We start from the raw sequence: 22,982 nt of genomic DNA on the forward strand, positions 1-22,982 counted from the left end.
ATCATGTTCTAGTACTATATTAGCGCAAGAAGCTTGGACAAGATTATTGTTTTGGAGGAAAATTTGCTCAAAGTTAACTGATTATGGAGATATTATACCCCTAAAGTATCGTGTAATTATAAATGTTTATTATTTACTGATGATTAATTCAATTTTGGTCCTTGAGATAAGTTCTTCTTTTGCTACCTTGAGAGTTGAGACTAGGCCTTCCAAAATATGTGTAAATATATTCTCAATGATTTATGCAGAAGCAAATCAGCAATGAACAAAATTTAAACCACAAGGAACCAAATTCTAACACATAAGGAGAGGCTGCAGTTATTCATAGGCATATTTATGTAGCTATATCTGCAGTCAGCTGGCTCTTCTTCACAGTTCACAGTGGGTGGAGCAAGATCTGAACTCCATGTTGTGGTCTAATAGTGTGATATTGATGGGGAGAGTGCACATAACCTGGGGAAAGGGTGAAGCTGTGGCGCTGTAGAATCATCGACAGAGCAATCTTTGCTTCAATGGCTGCAAAGTTGAAACCTGCACAAATTCTAGACCCCATTCCAAAGGGTAAGAAGGCACCTACGTTGTTGTTTGTGGCCTTAGCAACCCCCTTGGAGAATCGTTCCGGCTTGAAAAGTTGCACATCTTGACCCCAGAATAGAGGCTCATGATGCAGTGCTAGAGTTGGAATTTGCACTTCAACATTAGCAGGAATAGTGAAATTTCCTAGTTTAACATCCCAATTAACCTTCCTCTCGATGGACAAAACAGGAGGATATAATCTTAGTGACTCATTCATGATCATATTCATCTGCAGAACATAATAAATTAATAGAATTCAGTCACACTTTCAAACTTGATCAAGTACATTTGTGTGACCTAATTAGACAAAGAATAGGGGTCAAGCTCTTAGACATTCTTACTGTTTTCAACTTGGTAAGGCCATCCGGATCCAGGGTTTGTCTACCAAATATTTGCAGGACCTCCTCTCTTGCTTTCTCTTGCCAATCTGTATAATGTGCTAGAAGAAAGACAGTCCAAGCAAGCATACTATTAGTGGTTTCTTGTCCTGCAAAGTAAAATGTCTTACACTCATCAACTAAGTCATCCAGTGAAATCCTCTTTTTCTCATTGGTATCATGATGAGCCCTTAAAAGTAGTCCAAGAAAATCATTTCCATATCTCTCTTCTTCTGTACTCATTTGTGCTTTCTTGTCTCTTTTCTTTATAATCTCTATTATGGAGTCACGTATTCCTCTCTCAATTTTCTCTGCCTGAATCTCATCGGTTGTTTTCACAAACTTGCTGCAATATTGAAAGAGTTTCCATAAAAAGTCACATCATACATCAATAATAGTATCAACAACTAAAGAAATTAAGTTCCAGATTTTAGGACTCCATGTACTTTCAGATACTTTGTTAAAAAAATAATACAACTGTACGTAGTTAAAAGGATGTTACCTTAAGCCAGGAAACCTGACTGTGAAGGAATTCTTGACCAAGAAAACTGATAGCTTCATAATGTTCTCAAAAATTTTCTCTCCTTCTAAGTAGCTGCTACCAAAGGCTGTTCTAGAAATCACTTCTGAAGTGAACAATCTAAACAATTCGAACACCTCGATTTCTTTTCCTTCATGACTTTTCCACCCTTTTAGCATTGTCTCTGCACTGGCTATCATCTCAGGAACCATCAACTAGTGAAACAACATACTCAAGTCTTTAGAAATTTTTTAGCTTAACAAATAATTGGTAGAATTATGTAATAATTTAACCATGGACTTTTTGCTAGAATCACCAATATGAACTGTAAGAACTTACTTTCAAGCTCTCTCCATGAAAGGCATGGTTGGCCACTTTTCGGGATTTTGCCCATTTTTCACCTTCGCTAGAACCAAGGCCATCCCCTAGTAGCATCCTGACATAGCCTTGAAACTTCTGTTTTGAATAAGCTCTATCTTTGTTCATGAGTATCTCTTTGCACAGTTCAGGTTTCAAAACAATTAACTGAGGTCGAGTACCATACCATTGGAGAAAAATCTGTCCTGTTTGCAGAAAATGATAGAAACTTAATTTAAGATTTGATAAACCAAATTTAAGAGGAATTATTACCATATAGCTTGGTCCATGAGTGAATATGAGGTTGAACAGCAGGTAAAATGTCATGTGTTAACTTCATTGGCCTGCTCATATTAACCATCTTCATCTTTGAAATTTCTTTGGTGTTTCCATAGATGAGTTTGCAAGAAGGGCCTTTGATTCCCTGGGAAGCCATCAGCTTCTGAATACGAATCGGAGTCCACCATAGCTTGTGGAAGATCTTGATCAGAGCTAAGAGAAAGCTTGAGATAGTGACCACTAAGCTAAAAGAATTCATCATTTTAGGATTGGTTTGAGATTGTGGAGTGGAGTCCACTATATATATATATATATATTTGTCTTTGCTCTTAATCCTCTTGTATGAAAAGTTATCCATGACCTATGCATGCATCCATATACTGTAGTAACTTGGTCAAGGTGACAGAAATCAATATTAATTGTTAAGATTTTCTGAAAATTTGATGAATAATAATTTACTTCTCAAAACTCAAAACTGTTGATCTATCTCCAACAAGTCCAACCACAGTTGGTGCTATTTGTAGAACCGGGACTAGATTGTCCAATTTCAACTGTAAAATTAAATCTCCTCTTTCGAAAATCCAGGTTTAGTGAAGACGAACTAGGGTCTAGGGCCAACATCAGTATCGAAAGACCATATGGTTCAACAAGAAATATAAAAATCTCTGGAAGCAGCCCTAGAGAAAGTGACAAGTTACTGAAACAACCCCCACAATGATCAACAGCAACATCCTTTTTAGTTTTCCTTTTCAATTATTGATTAATTATGATAGACTGACTCATCTGATACCAAATTTTCAACTCGAGTTTCTTTGTCGTTGGGCCAATCTACTGTGTCATCTCCCAGTTTAACTCCTTTTAATTTCCCATTAAAATATTGCAACTTTATACATTCAGATTCAATGAGCTGATCATACTCATATGCAAGCATTGCAGTGTAATGCTTAACAGGCTGTTATGTAACTTAGGAAAACCAGTCAGTATTAAGTTGAAGAGTAAGTATTAAGTTCTTACATCACCACTGTTTTCTGTTTTGATCGGGGAAGCCTCAAGGATTTAGTGTTTTTTTTTTGGCCAAATAGTTCTAGGACTTCATTTCTTGCTTTCTGTTGCCATATTGCCAATCAATATAAAGAGAGCTAGAAAAAACATCACGTCCAAGCAAAAAATCTAGTACAGCAAACTGAATTGCCATTTTACATGTTTATCTATATACGCAGTGTTGAACCGTCATCTCACTGCTAGTTTTGTGCGGTTTACTAAAGGGTGGAGTTAATCAACCATTGATGTACCAATAGGCAAGTGTATCATAAGGTCTTATAACACTGTGTCTAGTAGAATCAAGCACCTACATTCTCATTAACAGAATAGTTCAAAATCAATTAATGAAGATCTTTATATTTGTTTTCTGATTACTAATAAATTCGAAAAGTAATGAACTGAAAACAATGAAGAAATGACATATAGAGATCCCTGCAAAAGCCTAATAATCCATGGCTATAAAACGAAAGGACAAAGAATTAAAAGGCAGCTTTAGCTTTTATAATTTGGAGAACTTAAGTTGTTCATTGCAGATTTAAATATCGTACCATTTATATTGAAATGTTCTGTCATATGAAGAAAGTGTACAAAGAGTGCAATTTGAACAGTTCATACTTCACAGTGAGTGTACCAGTACTTGAACTCCATGCTGGGGACGAAGTGTCAGAAAATGGAAGGGAGAGTGAACATAACCTGGGGAAAGGGTGAACGAGTAGCGTTGTAGAATCATTGAAAGAGCAATTTTTGCTTCAATGGTGGCAAAGTTAAAGCCCACACAAGTTCGAGGCCCCATTCCAAATGGTAAGAATGCGACAACATTATTTCCAGTAGCCTTCACAACCCCTTCAGAGAACCTCTCTGGCTTGAAAAGTTGCGCATCTTGTCCCCAGAATTGAGGCTCATGGAGAAGTGCTAGACTTGAGACATGCAATTCAACATTGGCAGGAACGACGAGGTTTCCCACTCTAACTTCCTTTTCAACTCTTCTCTCCATGGCCAGAACAGGAGGATATAATCTTAGAGATTCATTGATGATCATAGTCATCTGCATGCATTCAAATGTAAAGATTGAGAAAAGGTCAGTACTTCAAACTAAGCAAGTAGTTGTGTAACATAGGAAAAGAGTTTATTAAGTTCTTAAATTCCTTACAGTTTTCAGTTTGTAAAAGTCGTCAGGATTTGGTGTTTGTGTGCCAAATAATTGTAGGACTTCATTTCTCGCTTCTTCTTGCCAATCAGTATGAAGGGCCAGAAGAAAGACAGTCCAAGCAAGCAAACTAGTACTAGATTCTTGTCCAGCAAAGTAAAACGCCTTGCACTCATCGACTAAATCATCTATTGAAATCCTCTGCTTCTCATCGGGATCATGATGAGCCTCTAACAGTAATCCAAGAAAATCGCTTCCGAAGTGGTCATTTTGTCCACTCATTGCATTTTCTTCTCTTTTCTTAACGATCTCTTTTATGGAGTCTCTTATTCCTTTTTCAAGCTTATCTGATTCAATCTCATCGCGGGTTTTATAAAATTTACTGCAATATTGAATGGGAGAACAGCAATATTAAAATCTTTCATAGTTATACTAGCAACAAAAGTAAAGTTACATTTACTGAGAGTTGAACACTTGCACCTTTTGCATTAGATTTTGAATATGCATTGCTATTAGTATTAGTATAATCCCTAACTCATATGTGCTTAATTTTTTTGTTGAAAGGAAGTTACCTGATTCCAGGAAACCTGAGGTTGAAAGCATTTTTGAATGTTAAGAATCCCATCTTTTTTAACATCTCAAAAATCTGTTTTCCTTCTATGTAACTGCTTCCAAATGCTGTTCTTGAAATCACTTCTGAAGTGAACAGCCTAAACTCTTCAAACACCTCAATCTCTTTGCCATTATGACTTGTCCACCTTTCTAGCATCGTCTCAGCACTAGTAACCATCGATGGAATCATAGTCTAGCAAAGCAATAGCATCCTCAGCAAAATGCAATTAACAGGTTTACATTCATGTTTCACAAAATCACCACAGGTAATTAGTTTTAAAAAGTAAAAACTTACTTGTAAGCTCTCTCCATGGAAGGCATGGTTGGCCAGTTTTCGCATTTTTACCCATTTTTCGCCTTCAGATCGTGTGATGCCATCTCCTAAGAGCTTCTTTACAAAACGTTTGGTCTCCGGTTTGGGAAAAGCTCCATTGAGTATCTCTTTGCACAGCTCAGGTTCAATAGTGACCAACTGTGCTTTAGCACCATGCCACTGAAGATAACTTTTGCCTGTAGACATTAAAGATGACCATAATTTATATTCTAAGTTTCTAGTTACACTAATTAAAGAGTAGAGAGTAGTGTGCTACCGTATGTCTTGGTCCATGAATATATATGAGGGTGGACTTCAGGAAATATGTTGTGCGATAAATTCTTGGGTCTGCTCATAACTTCCTCTCTCATGCTGTTGATTTCTCCGGTGTTTCCATGGACAAATCTGTAAGAAGGGCCTCTGATTCCTTGCGAAGACATCAGATTCTGTATGCGAGTTGGAGTCCACCATAGTTTGTGAAAGACTTTGATGAAAGCTAAGAGAAGGAGCGCAAAAACAAAGCTCAAGATGATGATCACAGTGCAAAAGCTGATCATTGTATTGATTTTCCCTTGGTCAAGGCTGTATCAGTGAACCTGCTATATGTAAATTCTCCAAATTTCTAATGCTTCATGATATAATTACTTTGGATAGAAGCTGCCACCATTGACCTCAACCTTAGTTCAATAGTTTCTAGTAGTTTCACTAGTTTGTATTCATTTTTTGTTATTATAGATAAAGGGAATATCATTATCATCACAGAGACACAGACCAAGATTATTATATGAAACCTTAAGCTGGCATTGTCGGATGAAGAATTTTTTATATACTACAATTAAAAAAAGCTGGCCTATGCTACAGTATATGTTAGCTCACTTGGCTTTGAAATTCCTAACTGATCACAAAGCAAAGAGCCAAAGAGTGTTCTGTTCAGTGAAAGGATTCAAAATTTATTCAAAAGTAATGGCAGAAAACTAAAGATGGAAAGAAAGCTTTAGCAGCTGCATTTTTTTTTCATCGTGTTGAGTCTCATTGAGTGGAAAATGTAGGTTACAAAAGTATATATTAGCTGGGTTGAGAATGATAATCTATACTGCTCGAAGTAGTAAACACTCTTATTAATTCTATGAAGGTCCTAGAGGGGGTGAATAAGACTATTACAACTTTTTCGTGATAATTTGGGTTCAGGGTAGGGATGACACTTAAGACCGAAAAATCGAAAACCGAACTGAAACCGAAAAAAAATCGAACCGAACACAAACCGAACCGAAATTTAGAAAACTAAACCGAACTGAATTAAACGGTTTGGTTTCCGGTTTGGACACATAAGAAACCGAACCGAACTATTCATAAAATAATGTCGTTTTACGTTTATCTTACCGAATATTTGATTTGATTAATATAATTTTAGGTTTATATCATATATAATTATATGTTTCTCTTTTGTAGTGTTATATATGTATATATAATCATTTATGTATATGTATGTATGCCCATATATGTATGTTTCAAATAAGTTTGCTCACACACACACACACACACACACACACACACACACACATATATATATATATAAGCGGATGTGTAATTACTAAATCCGCCTCAATATGAACCAACTATATGAAGGAAACTTCTCGGGATCGATCGACACCAGTCGATATGATTGATATATATATATATATAGTGACCCTGTAAAACTTTCATCCAATTCGGACCTCGTTTGACCGTCGGAATTTCCGGTAAACCGAAAACAATACTAATATGTCATAAGGGAAAACCCATTACCAAAATGCGAACACCAAAAGTCGTTTGCATATCTGAAATCACCTAATTTTTGTCACCAATTGTATGCGGTCGCACCAATGAAACCCATTTGACAAAATCCCGATCAATGAGGATTTTAATATGTCAAAACGCCTCTTATTTAGTTGACAGTTGGTACGAACGGTCAAACCATGTCCAAAACGGACGAAATTTTTACGGGGTCCCTAAATATATATACCGATCAACTCTGCTGGTGTCGATCGACCATATTTCGAACTAGAGTTGGCGCTCGCCTAAGTGTCAACTAATGTATCATAACCTTTATATTCGGTTTTAAAATAAAACTATCGCATTATGAAACGGCTATATGAAGGAAACTTCTCGGGATTGATCGACACCAGCCGATCTAATCGGTATATATATTTAGTGACCCTATAAAAATTTCATTCAATTCGGATCTCGTTTGACTGTCGGAATTTTCGGTAAATCGAAAACACCACTAATATGCCCTAAGGAATGACATATTACAAATATGCGAACACCGAAAACCATTTGCATATCTGAAATCACCTAATTTTTGTTATCTATCGTGCGTGGTCGCAACGAGGAAACTCATTTAGCAAAGCCCCGGTCAATGGGGTTTTATTATGTGAAAACGCATGTTTTTTTTTGTTGACCGTTGGTACGGACGGTCAAACCATGTTCAAAATGGACGAAATTTTTACGGGTTCCCTAAATATATATACCGATCACATCTACTGGTGTCGATCGACCATATTTCAAACTGGAGTTGTCGATCGTCGAAGTGTCCATTAATGTATCATAACCTTTGTATTAGGTTTATAATAAAACTATTACATTATGAAGCGACTATATGAAGGAAACTTCTCGGAATTGATCGACACCATCCGATTGATCAGTATATATATTTAGTGATCATTTTAAAATTTCATCCAATTCGGACCTTGTTTGATAGTCGGAATTTCCGGTAAACCAAAAATAACACTAATATGCCATAATGGGGACCCATTATCAAGATGCGAATGAGGAAAATTGTTTACATATTTGAAATCACATAATTTTTGTCATCGATCTTGCGTGGTCACAATAAGGAAACATATTTGGCAAAGCCCCGGTCAATGGGGTTTTATTATGTGAAACGCCACTTTTTTGATTTACCGTAGGTACTTGGTATGGACGGTCAAACCATGTTCAAAATGGATGAAATTTTTACATAGTCCCTAAATATATATATCGATCACATCTATTGGTGTCGATCGACAATATTTCAAAAATATAATTTATTTGTGACTTTTGTTTAGAATGTTTTATAATAATTCTTTTATTGTTTAAAACCCTTAAATTAAAGTATTATATTTTTTCCTATACAAGCCCGCAAGGCCCGTTGACGAGCCCTAGATTCAGTCCAGTTAAAAAATAAATTTGAAAAAATAAAAAAACAGAACCGAACCGTTCGGTTCTCAGTTTGGTCTATCAGAGAACCGCGACCCGAACCGAACCGAAATTCAATTTCAGTTCGGTTTCCGATTTGAGCCCAAACTGAACCATTTGAACCGAATTCTACCCCTAGTTCAGGGATAACACGGGTGTTTGGTAACCTGAAGAACAGTTCAATGAATAGTGTAATGAAAACGGTAAAAACAATCACACATCACCATGATGTTTTTTACTCGCTGAAACCCTGAATCCAGAGAAAAAAAATACGTGCCCCTAACTCTTGAGGGACAAAGATTTTCACTATGTACTAATGCACCATTTACAAGCTTGTAGAAACTTCAGGATATCAAGCCGTCCTTGTATCCTATCTAAGACTCTACCTAGTCTCTAGACTTTCCTACCTCACTTGCCTCTCAAGTGCTTACACAATGAAATCTGCACTGAAGCTAAAAAAATAGATACCAGCTAACTGATAACCAGCCCTGCTCGGAAAGACTTCTTGTGACCTAGTTGCACTACCAATCAACCATGGTATGCAGCAAAATGAATGATATGTAAAAATGATTTTGTTGTGTGCTCAAGCCTTGAGATTGTACGATCAACTGTGGATGACTCAAAGGCACTAGGAACATGCAAAGAAACTTGGGTTAGAAGAAAATGCAAAATTCAATTTTCTCAACCAAGTTAACATGGAGCCACAAGCCCCATATATATAGGCAGGGATATACCATCCCTTTGATAATCTCTAGCTGCGAGCACAGATTCACTCAACCCAAGGGGACTGTTTCCAAGGTTATGAAAAGGACATGAGATAGAACATGCTAAACACCATTAACAACAAGACAAATCCAATTAAGACCATTTTCTTACTTTATGATAAAAAAAACAAAAGACAAATGGTGAATAGTGACTTGACCCAAACCCTAAACAGAGAGCATAGATTAGTGTATCAAAGATTTGGGATCTCAAGACATTTGAAACCGAAATGAGAGGGAATTCTCAATCAAGACCAAACTTGCACGCCAAGACATGGATAAATTGCTTGGCTAGACTCAAAAGGTTGAGGTGCACGAAAACCTTACACAAGGTTAGCTTCTAAGGCATGAATCCAAGAAACTTAGACAAGAACAATGATTCAGAGAAAACCTAGAAGTAGGATACAAAGCATGCTCGATATCCTAGCAAGGATACAAGACATGTTTGCGATCCTCTGTGAAAAACCATGAGATGCACGTGCATGTTTTACCTGAAGGCCATGGGCCAATTCAGGTTAAGTGCTTGGGCTTTTAATCATGACTTGTGTTTTTTGGGTTTTGACCATGTGTGTTTTGATTGATAAGGATGTGCCAACTATTTTATACTTACATTCTAACATTCATAAGGTCCATGGGTTATGGTGTTCCAACTCAATGTGTATGATTCATATAAAAAAACTCAAAACCTGCACATAAATTCCACTATATCAGAAGAAAACTACCAAATGATAAGGTTTATGACATAGATCTTGATTATAGCCAATGAATCCACTCGCACCAAAGAGCCGATATCTAGATTTAGTCTTGTACACAAGAAAAGAAAACCCTAAACCCCTCAATTTGCTATACAATTCTCTTGTTATTTTCCCATGGGCAAGAAGTTGAGGCAAAAGCCGCAAAACTGACATCATGATGTTTGGGTCTAAGATGAGCCATGGGCTGGTCCAAACTATCACCACTTGAATTTGGGCTCGCAAGTCACAAATCCAACAGGCCTCCAACACACACCTGACAAGAAATGTGAGCATGACCTTAACAGGTCCAAACTATTTGCACCTCCTAAATTACTATTTGTATCTTCAATTTTTCTATTTGTGTTTTTCAATTCATATGAAAATACAGATAAAGACAAAAACATATATCAAATAATGATCAAAACCCATCTCCCAAAACACCTAAAATCTACCAAAACCCCCATAATTTTTCAAATTCACGAAAATCTAACTCTAAAAGTCGATTTTTACTGTCGCTGGGGATGAGAATTGTTGTTGCTGTAAAAGTGAACCATTATTGAAACTTCGATTGGGTATAGATTGGAATTTAACAAATATGAAGAACTAATTTTTTTTTTAAAAGATGAAGAACTATTCCAATTTAAATTGAAACCCTTTGATGTAGAGGAAGAGGAAGAATCAGTTTGGGGGAAATAATATGTCATTGTTGTGTTTCAAAGATGGGTTTTAGATCTTTCTTCCCTTATTTTCACCCAATCAAAATAAATGGAACAAGAGGGTATTATGGTAACCAAAAGGAGGTGTATCTAGTTATTTGTAAAAGCTAACATTAATTAGGAGGTTTATTTAGCAATGAAGGTACAAACATCAATATAGGAGGCGCAAATAGAACCTCCCTTTCCAATTTCGCAATTTCGTCCATTTTTCACCTTCGGTAGTTTCTTGACATAGCCTCGAGGCTTCATTTTCATATAAGCTCTATCTTTCTTATTGAGCATCTCTTTTGCAGAGCTCAGGTTCCGTAGTAACTAACTGAGGTTGTGAACCATGCCATTGAAGAAGTATACTTCCTGTTGCAAATGATACTGTTGCTAGTGTTGAAAGTAAGATTTGACATAAAATTTAGGAGGTGTATTACCATGTAGCTTGGTCCATGAGTGAATATGAGGTTGAACAGCAGGTAATATGTCATGTGTTAATTTCATTGGCCTGCTCATATTATCCGTTTTCATGTTGGAAAATTCTGTAGTCTTTAAGGAGGGCCTTTGATTCCTTGCAATCCCATAAAAAAATTGTACACGAGTTGGAGTCCCCCATTGTTTATGCAAATTCACGGAGAAAGCTTGACAGTTCTGGTTTTCCAAAAGAACTTTCAACCATTCCATATTTCTTCTTTCTAGGACTTCAAATTTGTTGAGAAAACCAGGACAATGAGAAAACAGATAAGCAACAATGGATATTATACAGAAAGGCACTACAAGAGTAATAAATTCATCAGCTTATAGTAGTAGTTCTCAGAGATTTATTTTTTATTTAATAGTGTCAAATCTTTACCAGGTACACCAAGTACAAGATTTGCGAGTGATCTTTAAAATTTCAGTACTGACAAACTTAGTCCCCCCATGAAACTGTTAACTATTAGTTCTTTGCTACGCAGATGATGTATTACATAATGGTTTGATGTATAGAATATAATTTTTGAATATTCAAACTTAGCAGGGATCAGTAGCATAATTTAAGTCTTGGCTTGCAAGATTTCTTGAGCCAATCAATCGCTCCTTAATAGTTGTTAACTAGTTTAGTCTTTTGTACAGACTACAGATATACAGTCGTGAAATTTCGACTACAAAGAACCTGAAGCAAAAGGGGTTAAACAGCTGTGGGTTCAAATAACACATTTCTGCACATACAGATTACATACATAGCTTAAGTCCAACTGCAAAGTTTATTCAGCATTGAGAAAGCAGTCATAATAGTCCAAGAGAAAAACTTGAAGCAAACCCAAAACATGAATGTTGAAACTTGAGAGGTTACTTGAATGCTGAAACTGATCTCAACTCAGTGAATGTAGAATCACTTGAACTCCATGTTGTGGACGAATTGTTAGGAACTGAGAGGGTGAGTGAACATAAGCCGGGGAAAGAGTAAAGGAGTAGCGCTGTAGAATCATTGACAAAGCAATCTTTGCTTCAGTGGTTGCAAAGTTAAAGCCCGCACATATTCGGGGTCCTAAACCAAACGGTAAGAATGCACCTAGGTTGTCATTGGTAGCTTTAGCAATCCCTTCTGAGAACCGCTCTGGTTTGAAAAGTTGAGCATCTTGTCCCCAGATTTGAGGATCATAATGAACTGCCAGAAATGGGATGGTCAATTCCAGATTAGCAGGAAGACTATACTTCCCCAATCTAACTTCCTTTTTAACTTTCCTTGTAACAATGGAAAGAGCAGGAGCATATAACCTCAGAGACTCATTAATGATCATACTCATCTGCATGCATGAAAATGAAAACCTCAGAAAATAAGGATCTAAACTTTATAGAATGTACTAAGACAAGGGACTGATCATTTGAAGTTGTCTTACAGTTTTTAATTCAGCAATGCCGTCAGCATTTGGCGTTTGTTTACCAAATAATTGCAGGACTTCCTTCCTTGCTTCCTCCTGCCAATCCATATGGTGCGCTAAAAGAAAGACAGTCCAAGTACTAGAAATGGTATGAATGTATTGATTGATAATTGTATTAACACATTACACTTCTTTATATAGGCTAATTCTAGCACTATTCTACCTACTAATTTCCACTAATTCACACCAACTATTCCACTAATTTCCACTAACTCCAACCACTAAACTCCACTAACTCCAACACTCCCCCTCAAGTTGGTGCATACATATCAACCATGCCCAACTTGCTAAGTGAATCATAAAATGCCTTTTTAGACACTCATTTTGTGAGCATATCAGCAAGTTGCTCTTCTGTAGAAACAAAAGGAAAAATGATGATCTTCGCGTCTAGCTTCTCCTTTATAAAATGACGATCAACCTCCACATGTTTCGTACGATCATGTTGCACCGGATTATAGGAGATATCAATGGCTGCCTTGTTGTCACAGTACAGCTGCATAGCACATTCAGGCTTAATACCCAAATCTTGTAGCAAACTTCTAAGCCATAATAATTCGCACACTCCCTGAGCCATACCTCTGTATTCTGCTTCAGCACTAGATCGTGCTACCACATTTTGTTTCTTACTCTTCCATGTAACAAGATTACCTCCAACAAAGGTAAAGTACCCTGATGTGGATCTTCGATCTGTAATATTTCCAGCCCAGTCTGCATCTGTGAAGCCACAAATCTCGAGGCTATTGTTGTGATTAGAAAACATTACTCCTCTCCCTGTAGCTGACTTCAAGTACCTTAAAATCCTCACAACAGCATCCATGTGATCCACACTCGGATTATGCATAAACTGACTCACTATACTTACTGCATACGCAACATCTGGTCTGGTATGTGACAAATAAATCAGGCGTCCAACTAGCCTCTGATAACGAGTTTTGTCAGTGGGCACTTGATCTGGGTACTCTGCTAACCGATGGTTTTGCTCAATAGGAGTATCAATTGGAGTGCAATCTAACATACCTGTCTCCGTTAGTAGATCAAGGATGTACTTCCTCTGACACAGATAGATACCATCACTTCCCCGGGCTACCTCAATTCCTAAGAAGTACTTGAGTGTACCTAGGTCCTTCATTTCAGACTCTGTGGCAAGCTGTTTTTGTAATCTGTCCACCTCAATAGTATCATTACCAGTAACTACCATATCGTCAACATATATGATTAGAGCTGTTACCTTCTCTTGTTGGTGTTTGAGAAACAATGTGTGGTCTGAATTACTCTGTATGTAGCCAATTTTCTTCATGAATTGTGAGAATCTTCCAAACCAAGCACGCGGTGACTGTTTAAGACCATACAAAGACTTTCTTAATCTGCATACAGAGTTACTTGGAGAAGTGACCACATATCCAGGTGGAAGATCCATGTATACTTCCTCCGTTAGTTCTCCATGAAGGAATGCATTCTTAACATCAAACTGCCTAAGTGGCCAGTTGAAGTTAGCAGCGATAGAGAGCAATACCCGGATAGTGTTTATCTTTGCAACAGGTGCAAATGTCTCATCATAGTCTATGCCATATGTCTGGGTGAACCCCTTTGCTACTAGGCGTGCTTTATACCGGCTTACTGACCCATCTGGATTGTGCTTCACTGTAAACACCCATCGACATCCTACAGTCTTCTTGCCATATGGTGGAGGTACAAGCTCCCAAGTATTGTTCTTTTGTAATGCTTCCATCTCTTCCTCCATTGCTTTCCTCCATTTTGAATCTCCCAATGCATCCTGCACTTTGTTAGGTACTGATACAGTAGATATTTGATTCACGAATGACTCATATGACTTAGATAATCTTTTGGTAGATATAAAATTGGCCACCAGATACTTGGCTTTAGTCTGAAGGGTAGGTTCATATTTTTTTGTGGGTTGACCTCGAGTAGACCTATTTGGCAAAACATATTGTCTATTATTAGCCTCAATAGAATGACTAACCTCAGATGAGTGATCTTCTGTACCAGGAGAGCTTTGGTCAGGGGTATAAACAGTAGTATGGGATACATGTGGGGCAGTTGTGTTGTCAGCTTCTAATGCCTGAATCTCTTGAGTGACGACCTCTGGTGGTGCCTGTGTGGCTGACACCTTGGTAATCTCAACGGAACTTGTTACCATATCGACTGGCTCATTTGTCTCCCCCTCTCCATGATACAACTCTTCAAAATAGGAATTCCCCTCCTGAAGAGCAGTATCAGAAGAGGAAAAGTAACTCATGTCCTAAAAAAAGGTAACATCCATAGTGACATAGTACTTTCGAGTAGGAGGATGATAGCACCGGTACCCTTTCTGATGGCCTCCGTACCCAACAAACACACATTTAACTGCCCGGGCATCCAACTTAGAACGCTGATGTTGTGGAAGATGAACAAAAGCGACACAACCGAAAACATGAGCAGGAAGATTATGAAAAGAAGGTAATGAGACATGAGATGCAAGCACCTCATAGGGAACTTTTCCTTGAAGAACACGAGATGGAAGACGATTAATGAGGTGGGCGAAAGTAATGACAGCATCACCCCAAAGGTATTTAGGCATGTGGGCACTAAAAAGAATACATCGAGCCATATCAAGTAAATGACGATTTTTTCTTTCAGAAACCCCATTTTGCTCAGGTGTGTAAGGACACGTTGTTTGATGAACAATTCCGTGTGTGTTAAAGAACTCCTGAAAGACATGATTCACATATTCCCCCCCCATTATCAGAACGAAGAACTCGAATGGTGGCATTATATTGGGTTCGGACAGAGGCATGGAAGGTACGAAAAGCTGAAAAAACCTCATCTTTATTTTTAAGAAGAATAATCCATGAAAGACGTGTGCACTCATCAATGAAAGACACAAAATAACGCATTCCTGATACAGTTGACTCTTTAGAGGGTCCCCAAACATCAGAATGAATTAATTCAAAAGGAAGAAAATTTTTAGGAGAAGTACTAGGGGAATAAGTAGATCGATGACTCTTGCCCAAAACACAGGTCTCACAACATAACAGAGACTCGTTCACACTAATAAACAAAGAAGGCATGGATGTTTTCATAACACTAAAAGATGGATGCCCTAAGCGACGATGCCATAACCAAACTTCACTTAGCTTGTCAGAAGTGGAGAGTAAAGCGGTCCGAGACTGTCCCTCTGGTTTTTCCCCAGCGTATGTCAGATCCAGATGAAACAACCGGCCCCTCAGATACCCCCGACCAATTACCCGTCCGGTGAGAAGATCCTGAAATATCACATACATAGGAAAAAAGGTCACAGAGCACTGGGCGTCAGCGTTCAATTGGGGAACAGATATCAAATGATGTGATAAAGCGGGGACATAGAGTACATTATGAAGTTCTATGGTGGGAGTAATACGAACGGACCCTGTCCCTAATACCGGGAATGCCTCACCATTAGCATTAGTAACATAGGGTACAGGTGGAGGGGACAATACGGTAAAATAAGATTTTTCATAAGTCATATGATCAGATGCACCAGAATCAATAATCCATGTATCAAAACTAACAGAGTGAGAAATATTGAATGCCATACCAATTTGACCACGACCAACGATGGAGGCCGTAGGTGCTCCTCTAGTAGTATGATGATCATGCCCAACCACACCATAGATATCTGGTTCAGGAACTAATTGAAGAGCGGCCTTTGGCTGTGGACGATGATTAAGCCGTTTAGGCCGAAGGTGTGGATACAATTTCCAACAGGTCGCACGAGCATGGTTGGTATCATGACAAAAGGAGCAAGGAGGGCGGGGCTGATTCCCGAAGCCTGGTGGTGGTCCTTGTCGATGAAAGGGAGCAGAGGTGGCTTGCAGAAGGGGTGGTGCTGGAGAACGAGCATGAACAGTGAGACTGGAAACGACAGCCGGAGCCTGAGGAATACTCTCCTGCTGAGACTCATCCTTTCGAATATAGGTGAAAGCTGTGAGTAGGCTAGGTGGTTCGGTCATTCGGAGCAGTTCGCCTTTCGCACTAGTATGTTTGGCATCAAGACCTTTTAGAAAATGGTGAACTCGTTCAAGCTCCTTCTCCTTTTGGTACCAAACAATATCCTCTTGATTTGTAATCATGCAAGGTCGTTTCACATCAATCTCAGCCCAAATATTCTTCAGTTTGGTGAAATAGTGCGCCACCGGTTGCCCATCCTGGTGAATGGCTAAAGCTGTGCACATTAACTCATGAACCTGTATGAAATCAGAGTCATTAGTATATAAGCCGGCTAGTGTCTCCCATATGGCCTGTGCAGTGGGACAAGCCTCCACCAGATCAATTATCTCATCATTCATAGCTTTCCACAAGACAGACATGACAAGACCATCGTCATCGTCCCATTTAGTGTAGGCAACAATATCCGTAGGACTAGGAGCCTTAGTGACGCCGGTGACATGTCCCATTTTATGCATGCCGCGAAGATGAGCAGTCATGAGTCGCTTCCATTTACGGAAATTGGTGTCGTTTAGTTTGGCGCCCCCAAATGAACCACTGTCAGAACCCTTCACAGATACTTCGAATGTCGGAATATCAGAGGTCTGAGAACCATCAGCTTCGTGTCCAGAACCCATGGAAAAGGAAAAAGTGTAGATGAGGCAAAGAATGGAGAAGAATCTGCCGCCGGTGCACTGGAACTGTCGGTGAAGATGCACTGATGGGTCGGGTCAGGAGAACCGGGTCGGGTCAGGCGAACCGGGTCGGAGTGAACTGGGCTGGGCCGGGTCGGACAAAGCTGGGCTGGGCCGGGTCGCACTTAACTGTGCTTGGTTTGGCTAAAAACCGGGTCGAATACCCAAGAATCCTCAGGGAGGAGGATCAGCGAGGCTGTGATCGGCGACGTCCGGCGAGGAGCTGCGACGTCTGGCGTGGAGCGGCGACGTCCGGCGAGGAGCTGCGACGTCTGGCGTGGAGCGGCGATGTCCGGCGGGAGCAGGAGCGAGACAGCAGCAGCGGCAAGAGCGAGACAGCAGCAGCGGCAGCTCCGGGAAGGCAGGCGGCGACGTTGGGAAGGCAGCGGTGCCGGAGCAGCAGGCGGCGACGTCGGGAAGGCAGCGGCGATGTCAGAGAGGGCCGGAGAGCAGCGGTGAGGCAGTGACGCAGCGGAGGTGATAACCGGCCGGAAAAAGAAGGATAAAAACGGGAAGAAAAAAACCCAGGAGAAAAACAGAGCACAAAGAGGCTCTGATACCAACTAGAAATGGTATGAATGTATTGATTGATAATTGTATTAACACATTACACTTCTTTATATAGGCTAATTCTAGCACTATTCTATCTACTAATTTCCACTAATTCACACCAACTATTCCACTAATTTCCACTAACTCCAACCACTAAACTCCACTAACTCCAACACAAGTAATCAAAGTAGCAGTGCTTTCGTGTCCGGCTAAGTATAACGTCTTGCACTCATCAACCACATCGTCCACTGAAATCCTCTGGTTGTCATTCATATCACGGTGAGCGTTTAAAAGTAATCCAAGAAAGTCCCTCCCAAATCCATCTTCTTCTCCATTCATGGCTTTTCTTTCTCTTGCTTTAATAATCCCCATGATGGATTCCTGTATTACTTTCTCAAGCTTCTCTAGTTCACTCTCACCACTAGATTTAAGAAATTTACTGCAACATTCAGAGAAAGACTAACATGAGAACATAAGCCACCGTCCAGGAATCTCCCAGCAGAAACAAATGCAAATTGAAGAAAATTTGTAGCACACAGATGGATTTTACCTGAAACCCGGAATTATGGGTTTAGAGGAAGCAAATTTCATTGATAAGCATGATATTTTAAACAGCATGTCAAAAATGTTCTTCCCTTCTAAGTAGCTGCTACCAAATGCAGTCCTAGAAATGACATCCGAAGTCAACAGCCTGAACTCTTCAAACACCTCAATCTCTTTCCCTTCATGATTTTTCCACCCTTCTAGCATTGTTTCAGTACTAGCTACCATTGCTGGAATCATACACTAGTAAAAGTAAAGTAAACAATAGTACAATACTATATATTAGCCAATTTCAGTACTACAGTAATTCGAAACAAGTGACAGTACAGTACTAATTGCATGAAGTACCAGTAAAGGCTTAATTAAAGATCTTACTTTTAAGCTTTCTCCATGGAAGGTATTGTTAGCCAGTTTTCGCAGTTTAGCCCATTTTTCACCATCTGGTGTTGTAACAAGGCCATCTCCCAATGGCTTCCTAAGATAGCCGTGGAGTTTGCTTTTCGGAAACATGTTATCTTTGTTGTTCAGTATCTCTTTGCACAACTCAGGCTCCGTAATGATTAACAAAGGTTCAGGGCCATCCCATTGTACACAATTCCTCCCTACGAAAAGCAAAAGACAATGACCAAAACAAGGCTTATGAAAACTGCAGCATGTAGACCTTACTTAAGAGTCTAAGAATTACCATAAATCTTGATCCATGAGTGCACATGAGGAAAAATTGCACGAAAAGCATCATGTGATAAACCGTTGGGCCTGCTCGTGGCTTCCTTCCGGAAGTAGGAGACCTCCTTGTTGTTTCCATGGAATAATCTGTAAGGAGGGCCGTTGATTCCCTGAGAAGCCATCAGTCTTTGTAGGCGAGTAGGAGTCCACCATAGTTTATGGAAGATCTTGATGAGTCCTAAGATAAAAAACACACACAAAGAGATTGACATAGTGATTATTGGATCCCCAAACCAGCTCATGATTGTTCTTCCTGTAGTGGACTAGTCAGCTTAGACTCAGATCACTAGTTTCAGTTTTCTTGCTTCATTTGGGATGAATAAGGAATCAAACTGCATCCTCAAAAAAGAAAAAGAAAAATATATGCATTATCAGGCGGTCATTGTTGACTATATATATTTGCATTGAGATGTGGGCGCACTAATGGGGGATTTTATACAATACAATATTATCTGGACCACGTTTAAATAATGAACTGAAACAATATATCATCTCCTCCTCGTATGCATGATTCAACAACTAAAAGAAAAATCAACACATATCAAATATTGAAGTAAGTAATTTCGAAGCTTAGAAATAATTCAGAGTTGTCTCTGATTCATGACATTTAAAAATAATAATAATAATTCCAAGTAATTAAGTTTGTCATCATCAAAGCCTACAAACTTTGAAGCCTTAAAAAGTTAAAAGCAATGCGCGGGACTTACCATATGAGACAATTACATTACCGCAGCTTGTGCTCCATCAGCATCAGTTCTGGAAATCCCACCAACCCAAATCCAATCCCATGGAGGAAGAAAAAACAGACCCAGAAGGCCCTGCGTGTTATTAACGCAATGCCGCCGACGAGCTCAGTTTCTCACAGGGGCTATGATACTTTGGTACTTGGCGAATGGGAAATTTGATCATGCAAGGGAAGTGTTCGACAAAATGCCTGAGAGAGACTTGGTGTCGTGGAATGTGATGCTTAATGGGTTCTTGGGGAATAGGGGCCCTAGTGGGGCTCGTGCTTTGTTTGAACTTGTGCCGGAAAGGAATGTTGTTCCCTGGACTACTATCTTATCTGGTTATGCCCGGAATGGTTGTGTTGATGAGGCAAGGAAGGTTTCGACATGATGACACATAAGGATGAGGTATCCTGGAATGCATTGATTTCGGGTTATGTGGGGAATGAGAGAAAATAGTGTTATTAGGTTGTATGAGTTGAAAGCAGATTGGCGAGCAGCTTATTGAATTGTTTGATGTGGGAAACAGAAGAGAAATTGGTTTGAAATACAAAACAGATTCACACATTTTTAATTGGGGATTCTACACACCCAGAGATGGAAAAAATATATGCCTTCTAGGAAGAGTAGGACTTGAAAATGAAGCAAGAGGGATATGTTTCATGACTTTCATCTACAAAGTTGGTTTTGCACGATGTTGATGAGGAGGAGAAAGTGCACACACTGAGGCAGCACAGTGAGAAACTGGTTGTGGCATTTGGAATTTCTTTCAATTCCAGCTGGGAGGCCAATGAAGAACTTGCAAGTATGTGAAGACTGCCATACGGCCATCAAATACATATCCAAGATTGTGGCAAGGACAATAATCTTAAAGGATCTTAATCACTTCCACCACTTCAGTGACGGTTCTTGTAATTGCGGGGATTATTGGAGATAATGAATATTCAAGTACTCTTCATTTTAATCCTGCTTCCAGATATAGATAGGAGAATATCACACACAAAGTTACAGATGTTGTTACTAATACTGATTGAAGAAAAATCACGCCCGAAGAGTGAACCAAGCAACAGCCCGAAAGCCCCAAACACAAAGTCATAGCTTTTGGCCCAGCTCCCACCTCCACCTCCTTTTGTAGGACTTGAGCACATGATCTTACTTTGCCGCCGCTGATAGATTCACATTTTTTGTCTTCAGAGCTCATAATGAGTGTAGCTTTACTTGAATTCCATGTTGTGGCCGAACTGTAAGAAGCCGAAAGGGTGAGTGAACATAATTCGGAGAAAGTGTGAAGGTGTGGTGTTGTAGAATCATTGCCAGAGCAATCTTGGCTTCAGTGGTTGCAAAGTTGTTTCCCACACACATTCTAGGCCCCATTCCAAAGGGTAAGAATATGGCCATGCTATTGTTGGTAGCTTTTGCAACCCCTTCTGAGAATATCTCTGGTTTGAACAAGTCCAAATCTTGTCCCCAAAACTGAGGCTCATGCTGAAGGGCCAAAGCTGGAATATAGATTTCAAGATCAGCTGGAACAAGGAGTTCTCCAAGTCTAACTTCTCTTGCTACTTTCCTTTCAATGGACACAACAGGAGGATATAACCTTAGAGACTCATTGATGATCATACCCATCTGCAACAAATAAAACACAATTGAAAACAACTCATCATCATTAAGGTAACAACATTTCTCCCAGAGTGATAAGGAAATGGTCAAGTTCTTTACTTTCTTACCGTTTTTAATTTGGAAATGCCGTCAAGGTTTGGAGTTTGTTTGCCAAATAGGTGCAGGACTTCTTTCCTTGCTTTCTCTTGCCAATCTGTATGAAGTGCTAGAAGAAACATAGTCCAGGCTAGCAAACTGTTGGTGGTTTCTTGCCCAGCAAAGTAAAACGTCTTGCACTCATCAATCAGGTCATCCACTGTGATCCTCTGGTTTATATCAACATCATGATGAGCCTTCAAAAGTAATCCAAGAAAATCACTCCCAAAACTTTTTTCTTCCCCACTCTTAGTCATTGCTTTCTGTTCTCTTTCTTTGACAATCTCTAATATGGAGTTGCGTACTCCTTTCTCAAGATTCTCTGCTTCAATATCATCACTGGTTTTGAAAAGGTTACTGCAAGAATTATAAGGTGAACTGTTTTTAAGCAGATGCCATTGCATCAAATGAAAATAAGCATGTTTATCATCTCAATATATGATTATATTGAATAATAGTGACCTGATCATAGGAATCTTAGTGTTGAAAGCATTTTTGAATGTTAAGATGGCTAACTTCATCATCTTGTCAAAAATACTCTTCCCTTCTAAGTAGCTGCTGCCAAATGCTGTTCTGGAAATCACTTCTGATGTCAACAACCTGAATTCTTCAAATATCTCAATTTCTTTCCCTTCATGATTTTTCCACCTCTCTAACATCAACTCAGCACTAGCTATAGTTGCGGGAACCAGACACTAGTAAAAGTAAGACAATAACATCACAAATTCATGCCACTAGCAAGTTTACTCATATTCCTCTACTGCTTCCTCATAATTTATAGAAACTGATACAGCTATTTCACTAGAATATTAACCAGTAAGTACTTACCTTTAAGCTCTCTCCATGGAAGGCAGAGTTGGCCAGCTTTCGCACTCTCCCCCATTTTTCACTTTCAGTTGTTACAAGTCCATCTCCCAGTAACTTCTTCATATATTCTGCGATATCGGTTTTCACAAAAGTTCTATCTTTGTTATTTAGTACCTCTTTGCACAGCTCAGGATCTGTAATGACCAACTGGGCTCGAGAACCATGCCATTGAAGAAAATTCTTCCCTGCAGTATAAGTGACTTTAAAATTTTCGATTTAGAAATCAGGATGAAGATTGGATACCTTTAGATCAATTTGTTACCATATGATCTGCTCCATAAGTAGATATGAGGTTGAACATAAGAAAATATATCATGTGACAAACTTTTGGGTCTGCTCATGGCTTCCTTTTGCATGCTGGAGATTTCTTTGGAATTTCCATGGATAAATCTGTAAGAAGGACCTTTGATTCCTTGTACAGTCATCAGCTTCTGAATACGAGTCGGCTCCCACCATAGTTTGTGAAAGATCTTGATCAGAGCTAAGAGAAGGAACAAAAACGGAAAGCTTAAAAGAATATACACTAGGCCTCCAAAAGAACTCATCTGAGATTCTCAGAACTAGAACCTAAAATGCTTCTTTATTAATAGTTGAAAAGCT

At 39.1% G+C, this 22,982-nt stretch overlaps 4 protein-coding genes across 5 annotated transcripts; all 4 read right to left on the reverse strand.

Moving 5' to 3' along the window:
- Positions 1 to 218: 218 nt before the first annotated feature.
- LOC126791479 (cytochrome P450 CYP749A22-like) lies at positions 219 to 2,386 on the reverse strand. Of its 2 annotated transcripts, none has more exons than XM_050517939.1 (5): positions 2,104 to 2,386; positions 1,813 to 2,036; positions 1,456 to 1,688; positions 918 to 1,299; positions 219 to 805 (listed from the first exon to the last, which is right to left on the reverse strand). In XM_050517939.1, the coding sequence occupies exons 1-5, from the start codon at positions 2,369 to 2,371 to the stop codon at positions 377 to 379; spliced, it is 1,536 nt and encodes a 511-aa protein (XP_050373896.1). In that variant the 5' UTR covers positions 2,372 to 2,386; the 3' UTR covers positions 219 to 376. The 2 variants fall into 2 exon arrangements, with proteins under 2 accessions (XP_050373896.1, XP_050373897.1); XM_050517940.1 differs by having other exon boundaries at positions 281 to 805; positions 1,813 to 2,031; positions 2,104 to 2,290.
- A 1,230-nt stretch (positions 2,387 to 3,616) lies between these two features.
- Positions 3,617 to 5,890, reverse strand: LOC126791485 (cytochrome P450 CYP749A22-like). The gene is made up of 5 exons (XM_050517943.1): positions 5,500 to 5,890; positions 5,205 to 5,419; positions 4,870 to 5,102; positions 4,301 to 4,679; positions 3,617 to 4,195 (listed from the first exon to the last, which is right to left on the reverse strand). Exons 1-5 carry the CDS (start codon positions 5,777 to 5,779, stop codon positions 3,767 to 3,769), a joined length of 1,536 nt encoding a protein of 511 aa, XP_050373900.1. The 5' UTR covers positions 5,780 to 5,890; the 3' UTR covers positions 3,617 to 3,766.
- A 5,910-nt stretch (positions 5,891 to 11,800) lies between these two features.
- Positions 11,801 to 19,344, reverse strand: LOC126791481 (cytochrome P450 CYP749A22-like). Its single transcript, XM_050517941.1, has 6 exons — positions 18,995 to 19,344; positions 18,685 to 18,911; positions 18,317 to 18,552; positions 17,942 to 18,205; positions 12,515 to 12,629; positions 11,801 to 12,421 (listed from the first exon to the last, which is right to left on the reverse strand). The coding sequence occupies exons 1-6, from the start codon at positions 19,275 to 19,277 to the stop codon at positions 11,987 to 11,989; spliced, it is 1,560 nt and encodes a 519-aa protein (XP_050373898.1). The 5' UTR covers positions 19,278 to 19,344; the 3' UTR covers positions 11,801 to 11,986.
- Positions 19,345 to 20,714: 1,370 nt separating this feature from the next.
- LOC126791482 (cytochrome P450 CYP749A22-like) lies at positions 20,715 to 22,950 on the reverse strand. The gene is made up of 5 exons (XM_050517942.1): positions 22,645 to 22,950; positions 22,344 to 22,567; positions 21,978 to 22,210; positions 21,488 to 21,872; positions 20,715 to 21,386 (listed from the first exon to the last, which is right to left on the reverse strand). The coding sequence occupies exons 1-5, from the start codon at positions 22,925 to 22,927 to the stop codon at positions 20,958 to 20,960; spliced, it is 1,554 nt and encodes a 517-aa protein (XP_050373899.1). The 5' UTR covers positions 22,928 to 22,950; the 3' UTR covers positions 20,715 to 20,957.
- Between the last annotated feature and the right edge of the window lie 32 nt (positions 22,951 to 22,982).

The sequence above is a fragment of the Argentina anserina genome, chromosome 4 (assembly GCF_933775445.1).
Source record: "Argentina anserina chromosome 4, drPotAnse1.1, whole genome shotgun sequence".
In the NCBI taxonomy this organism is placed as follows: domain Eukaryota; kingdom Viridiplantae; phylum Streptophyta; class Magnoliopsida; order Rosales; family Rosaceae; genus Argentina; species Argentina anserina.

Excerpts from the sequence above, each read along its gene's own strand:
- LOC126791479 (XM_050517939.1), bottom strand. The coding sequence starts at position 2,371 with ATGATGAATTCTTTTAGCTTAGTGGTCACTATCTCAAGCTTTCTCTTA. Across the intron at positions 2,037-2,103 it reads CTCATGGACCAAGCTATATG|GACAGATTTTTCTCCAATGG; the intron begins GTAATAATTCCT and ends TTCTGCAAACAG. Across the intron at positions 1,300-1,455 it reads GTCAGGTTTCCTGGCTTAAG|CAAGTTTGTGAAAACAACCG; the intron begins GTAACATCCTTT and ends TCAATATTGCAG.
- LOC126791485 (XM_050517943.1), bottom strand. The coding sequence starts at position 5,779 with ATGATCAGCTTTTGCACTGTGATCATCATCTTGAGCTTTGTTTTTGCG. Across the intron at positions 5,420-5,499 it reads TTCATGGACCAAGACATACG|GCAAAAGTTATCTTCAGTGG; the intron begins GTAGCACACTAC and ends TAATGTCTACAG. Across the intron at positions 5,103-5,204 it reads TCCATGGAGAGAGCTTACAA|ACTATGATTCCATCGATGGT; the intron begins GTAAGTTTTTAC and ends TTGCTTTGCTAG.
- LOC126791481 (XM_050517941.1), bottom strand. The coding sequence starts at position 19,277 with ATGAGCTGGTTTGGGGATCCAATAATCACTATGTCAATCTCTTTGTGT. Across the intron at positions 18,553-18,684 it reads TCCATGGAGAAAGCTTAAAA|TGTATGATTCCAGCAATGGT; the intron begins GTAAGATCTTTA and ends TACTTTTACTAG. Across the intron at positions 12,630-17,941 it reads ACTGCTACTTTGATTACTTG|GACTGTCTTTCTTTTAGCGC; the intron begins TGTTGGAGTTAG and ends TTCTAGTACTTG.
- LOC126791482 (XM_050517942.1), bottom strand. The coding sequence starts at position 22,927 with ATGAGTTCTTTTGGAGGCCTAGTGTATATTCTTTTAAGCTTTCCGTTT. Across the intron at positions 21,873-21,977 it reads ACTAAGATTCCTATGATCAG|TAACCTTTTCAAAACCAGTG; the intron begins GTCACTATTATT and ends TAATTCTTGCAG. Across the intron at positions 21,387-21,487 it reads GCATTTCCAAATTAAAAACG|ATGGGTATGATCATCAATGA; the intron begins GTAAGAAAGTAA and ends TATTTGTTGCAG.